At 36.3% G+C, this 6,395-nt stretch overlaps 1 protein-coding gene across 1 annotated transcript; it reads right to left on the bottom strand.

The window, feature by feature from the left end:
• Positions 1 to 602: 602 nt before the first annotated feature.
• On the bottom strand, positions 603 to 6,087 carry LOC132727668 (uncharacterized). The gene is made up of 3 exons (XM_060713235.1): positions 5,713 to 6,087; positions 2,120 to 2,216; positions 603 to 1,475 (listed from the first exon to the last, which is right to left on the bottom strand). The coding sequence occupies exons 1-3, from the start codon at positions 5,824 to 5,826 to the stop codon at positions 1,078 to 1,080; spliced, it is 609 nt and encodes a 202-aa protein (XP_060569218.1). The 5' UTR covers positions 5,827 to 6,087; the 3' UTR covers positions 603 to 1,077.
• Between the last annotated feature and the right edge of the window lie 308 nt (positions 6,088 to 6,395).

The raw sequence follows: 6,395 nt of genomic DNA, 5'->3' as shown, positions 1-6,395 counted from the left end.
TCAGTGTCAATAGGTATTATAGTCTAGAACAATTTCCCTTTGTGTAGTTACTGCCAAATAATTTTAAAGAGAACACTTTAACAAAGAGTTTAAAGAAGTGGGGGTTTGTGGGTCCTCCCGCAAGAAAATTGAAAATGATGCAATCTGAAGGCAGTTTTTGTAAAATTCCCTGACTTATTTGAAAATTCCCTGACTTTTTGGCACATTGCCATTATCCCTGACTGACTTGAAAATTCCCAGACTTTTCCCTGACCTGGAAAAAAATCAGTTTTTCCTGACCCTGGAAACCCTGATTTTAGTTAAACATTCAATTTTAAATCAAATGACAAATTCACATGTGGCTATACGGATTAAATTTGAAATAATATTCATAATATCATTGTCATAATTACCCAAGACACAGTACTCTATCTAATAACTATATCCCATAAACTAAAAATTTTTGTATGCATATTTATACATTACTAGAACTGCGACTTTTTGTGTCGCTTGACCGGGGGTTATTGACCCCAGAATCAATAGGGGTCATCTACTCAATCATCCTATGAAGTTTAAAAACAGCAGGCCAAAAGGAAAGTTTCTACTTATCACCCAGAGATGCCGTGGACGAGGCCGCTGGGGGTAACACCTATATCTCCTGAATATGCCAGGCAACACATGTCCAGTCACAAGATTCATGCCCACACTATTTACATTTTAATGGTTTATCTCCTGTATGTATATGACTTTTCAGATGACTACTATGATGATAAGACTGCATGTATGTTCATTTGTTTCTTTAAGCTACTCTTCTTGCAGCACTTATAATCACAATGATCACAATTGAAACATTCCTCTCCCGGACCGGTATATACTGTAAAGTGTCGCTTTAAATTGCCTTTCATACATGTATCATAATCAAACATTTCACATTTATACATCTTCCCATTGGTTATGTTTACTTTTATGATAAATTATTCCAATGACTGTTTTGTTCTACTTCTGTAATCACAACAATAACAGATATATTTATCTTCCCCATACTTTCTAAGTGAACATTTACAAACAACTGTATGATTTAGTCACACCATTGATACCTTATTGCAATTTGCCATATTTTCGCTTCTGTGACGTCTTAACATTTTTTATATATGATTTAATCTGGACCCATGGCCTGTTCAAAAGAACTGGTTCCTTTCTCCTTGCTTCTTCTATTTCGAACTTTCCAGGAAGCTTTTCTGTGTAGAAGTGTTTCTTGAGTTGTCGGTTCACGCCAGCCTTTTCATTTTCAGACCATGACCGTTTCGCTGACTGTTTACATGTAGGTGTTTTCTTGGCAGTGACAGAAGATGTTTTTGAACGTTTAACTGCCGGTGCTTTATCTTGATTATCAGTTTTAGCCGAGTGATTTCTGCACATTCTGCTTATGTTTGACGTACTTGGGGTCTCGTTGATCATGCCATTTTCCCCTTCTAAATCATCTTCTTCCATAGGCTCTGCAAGCACCAATATATCATTTATTCTAACCCTAAGCACATAGACATTTTATCTACTACATAATGTTTCATATCAAATGTGATATCTATAGGAATTCAAGATTCCTAAAATATATTGATGCCAACTTTTCTGATGGATTAAGAAATGATCTGATAACCTTTTATGACCATGTATCAATTGATACATTGTAAAATATAAAAAAACAGAATCCCTAAAGAAAGTCCAACACGTCAAAATTGAAAATGTTGCAGGCTATGTAAAGTCATCGCTCTGACCAAACTTCATTGAAGACAAATAAATCGAGGCTTAAAGAATTAACAATAAACATATTACTTTTAAGGTATTGCATTCTAAAAAAGTTTTATGATGGCACCTAGGGACCTGAAATACATTTTCTGATGTTGTGTGATTAAAGCATAAAAAGTACACTGTGCACAAAATGTCCAGGGTCCTATTCTGTTCCCATTGTTTACAGTCAATTATTTCTGTGATAAACAGTCCAGTTGTGAGAAGACAATAACAGAAGAAGTTAGCATAAGTTTTGTCAGTGGCATGCCAGGCATGGAAACGATAAATGTTTTGATATTATTATGCACTTTCCTCTAGGCAACAACTAATCGTACAAAGTGAAATAATTATTTACCTTCAAGATCAAACTGTATTTCATCAAGTCTTTTCCCCTTGAATTGATGAATATTTCCTTTCTCTAACTCAAGCAGCAATTTACTGACCTTGGCCACCTGAAATGTAAAAATAACAAAACATTTACTGACACTGTGATGATCTAAAAAGATTCTATATTTTTCCTCAATTGCCTCAATCACTGCATAAACATGCAGTGCACTTCAATGCACCAAATTGTTTGTAATGGTTTGTTCAAAATTAACAAATCAGGCAAAAAACAACAACAAACAACATGTTATGCACCAAAACACACATGCATTTACAGTTAATACCTATCAAAATGAGGTCTTAAATATTCACACTCTGTAAGTCCTCATAAACTCAGAAAATTCCACTCAAAGAGTTAAATCTAAAGTACTCAAAATCTAGTTAACATTTGCCAGATTTGAGCTTTGACCACCATCATATATGTATACAGCATTTTTCTTTATAACATCTTTTTACAATTGCCATGGATTATGAAAATTACAAGCCAAGAGAAAAAGATTTCATGTCTCCAACAATTGGAAGTTAGTGACATTAGCAAAACCTTCACCTGTATTTTGAATTTTTGATAATGTTCTTACAATTATTCATCAATCCACTCAATATTATATCTTCAAGGTATGATGCAAACAAGAATCTGTGTTTGAGAAACACATACGCCCCCGAAGGCATAAACATTTTAACCAGAGGTGTTCAATAGAACACAAGTGTCAGCTGCTGTCAGCTTGACAGTGCAGTATGACCTTCAACAATGTAAACTGAAAATCATTAGGGTCATCTACATCCAAGTGCTAAAGCAAATACATTGTAAGTAGAACACCCAAAGTATTCTAAAGTGAATAAATAGGAACCATTTTTTGGGGCGACTGTGTGCTACATGTACATGAAATATGATAAAACAAGATCAACAAGGAAAGGCGGCGTTCAATGAACGCAACCCCCATATGACCCAGCAACAAGAGCCAATGGCAAGGAGCCCAGACGGACCCCAAACAAAAACAGGACAGGGCAAAGACACAGCACGGACAGGTTAATCATTAAATGATAAATAATTTGTAACTGATTAGGAATTCAAAGAAAATAATAATAGGCCCACAAAGGGGAAGGGGACAGGAGACCGGGGGAAGGGGGGGGGTTAATCAAAGAAATAACAAAACTAGAGGCAATGGGGAAGATACTTACCGTAGACGAGAAAACAACAAGGGACACAAGCAAAAGTGTCACCAAAACATTATGAAACAACATAGACATACATCTGAGGAACACAGTGGGGCGCCGCCTTGGAACGGTCAGCAGCATAATAATGACTGCTGGGGAGTTTAAACCGGTTAATGGTGCACCAAACCTCGCTCTTAGCCCCACCATGTTCCTATAAACGAGACAGTGTAAATAAAATGAATCCTTAAATGAGCCATTTTTTAAGGATTATTTTATCTTTCAACCTCATGGCCATGCTCTTTGCAATGCCGTTTATGTGTATACCAATATTTGTTAGATTATCTTCTGTAGTTTTTTAATTATACAGTATTATTTTTTTTCTATTTTTTATTAACAATGACCAGACATCTGACATCAAGCACACAATCATCACACTGTCCTTTATGTGTATACCAAGTTTCATTTAATTATCTTCTGCAGTTTTTGAATTATTTATGAATTAAGTATTTTTTAAGTATTTTTCTATTTTTAGGGTACAAAAATTAATAGTGTACATCTACTTAATGACGCTAACCATTCTATGAAGTTTGAAGACCATAGGTCAGAAGGAAATGAAGTTATTAAGCATAAACAATTTACACATTTCTGGCCCCTGTGACCTTGATCTTTGACCTAGTGACCAAAGTTCCTACAGGGCTCAAGAATGTGATAAAACAAATCATGTTATAAGATTGTTTGGAGTTTCAAGTGATGCCTTTCAAAATACATCAAGAGCAACTTTCCTCCAAAAAATCTGGACTGTGACCTTGACCTACTGCCCTTAAATTCAATAGGGTTCATCTTCCTAATAAGACCAATCATTCTATGAAGTTTGAAGACAGTAGGTCATAAGGAACTTAAGTTATTTAGCATAAATGATTTTTACATTTCTGGTCCCTGTGACCTTAACCTTTGACCTACTGACACAAAACGCTACAGAGATCAAGAACTTGATTAAACAAACAATGATATTGGGTTGCATAAAGTATCAACTGATAATTTTCTGTAAAAATAGAGAAAAAGTCAACTTGCCCAAAAAAGTTAACCCGGACGGACGCACAGGGCAATTACTATATGCCTCCCTTCGAAGGCATAAAAACCAAGTTTTAGTGAAAATTATTATTACACAGGATTACGAAACTGTAGAGAAATGTAACAGATATTGAATGTGACATGCATAATGCAAATCATTTCTTGCTCATAGACATAAAACAATTATCCAGTTTTATAATCGCTTCAGTTTGGTAACATAATTATGTAGCATTTAAGCATGTAATGGACATCAACCATAACCTTCAATTCAATAATAGTTTTATTTCAAGCCTTTTGTTCGAAAGTGATAGCGCAGAAACATTATTTTAACAAAAGAAATCACTTGGAAAAGGGTCATGACATTGCAAAAATTTAGTGAAATGTATTCAAAATCAAATTTGTCCTGTAGTTGGATAATACATACTTCCAGTCTTGTTGTGAATTCATTTTGTGACGGGTTTTCGTGCTGAAATCTGATTTTTGAAAATGGTCAAATAACTATTGTGAGTTGAGTTGAGTTTAACGGCATACCAACACTGTTATATCGCGCCAAACAGGAAAGATGATTTCGGTTAACCTCTGGTGTTACAATACTTACAAATGCAGCACCCAGGGTCGAAACCACCCCACTGCTGGAATCTCAGAGATGCAGAGACTCACACAGATCAAACCCACTAAGTTGCCTTTTTGTGTCGCCTCTACGGAGTAGTGGCGACATATAGGGATCACTTCTCTGTCGTCTGTCTGTCTGTCCGTCCGTCACAAAACTTGTCCGGACTACTCCTCATAAACTACTGGTGCAATGCCATCCGAACTTTACAGGAATGATCAGTACCAAGTCTAGTTGTGCATAATGTCAGCATTTCCCGGTTCAATGATTTTTGTCAGAGTTATGGCCCTTTAATAATTTTTATTTTTAAAGTTTGTACGGACTACTTCTCTTATACCACTAATGCAATTTCAATGAAACTTTACAGGATTGATCTGTAGCTCAAGTCCTTGCGCATATTGCAGGGGTTTTCCGGTTGAATGATTTTTGGACGAGTTATGGCCCTTTGATAAAAATTTTTTTTTTCTCTGTGTGTTGCCAGATACACAAACGCTTGGCGGGACTACTCCTCATAAACTAATGGTGCAATTTTATCCAAACTTTACAGGAATGATCAGTACCAAGTCTAGTTGTGCACTGTCCGTCTGTTTATCCGTCTGTCACAAAACTTGTCCCAACATGAAATTGGCAATCATGAGGCGACGCATGTGATCACTGATCGCTCTTGTGTGATGACGAAGGAATTGTGACGTTAGCAAAATGCTAAACAATATGTAAAAACAACTAACCTGGATAGTGTCTTCTGGCAATCTATAAAATTCTCTATGGACACGCACATCGTGACCAAGAAATGTAGCCAAGACATCTAACTCATTATCTTTCAAATTGAGCATTTGAGACATTGTAGCAATATGTTTCCGAACGCCTGTGGTCGTCAAAGTTTCAGGATGCTATGCTCCACAGAGCTCCGAGATTTTTCTCAAGACATCGGTTGCCCTTAATGGGGTTCTAGATTGACCTGGCCTTGCAAACATGTGTTCGTTTTCATTGTCAATGTCACCAACACATCTGTGCTCTAGCAACAAATCTAACTGTTTTTTTCAGGTTTTCCGGCAGAAGAATAGCAACACGTCTTCCTCTTTTCCCTCTGATCTCGACCCTGTTAATTACTTCCACAATTTTTTTTCCAGAGGAGAAAGGGATTCTAGAATTTCCTCATGCATTGTTTTGCCATATTTTACACCATTCATGTATTGACTTACTTCTAGCAAAACGGTTTCCCAAGCTCTCCTCTTGTTAAACAGAGCAATCTGGGCCAAAGTTAACTCTGATAAAGCTTTCCAGTCTGCCCGAGATATTTCATCCTTTTCAACTATAGCACCTGCCTCTTTTTTTGAAATATTGAGAGTGATTTTTGAGGTCTTCAGCGAGGGGGATTTGTGAAGGTTTGTTGTATTTTAGAATTTCCAAT

This window comes from Ruditapes philippinarum, unplaced genomic scaffold (genome assembly GCF_026571515.1).
Source record: "Ruditapes philippinarum isolate M1 unplaced genomic scaffold, ASM2657151v2 ctg278_1_1_1_1, whole genome shotgun sequence".
Taxonomy (NCBI): domain Eukaryota; kingdom Metazoa; phylum Mollusca; class Bivalvia; order Venerida; family Veneridae; genus Ruditapes; species Ruditapes philippinarum.
The sequence above is the reverse complement of the archived record's forward strand: the minus strand, read 5'-3'. Positions and strand labels throughout refer to the sequence as shown.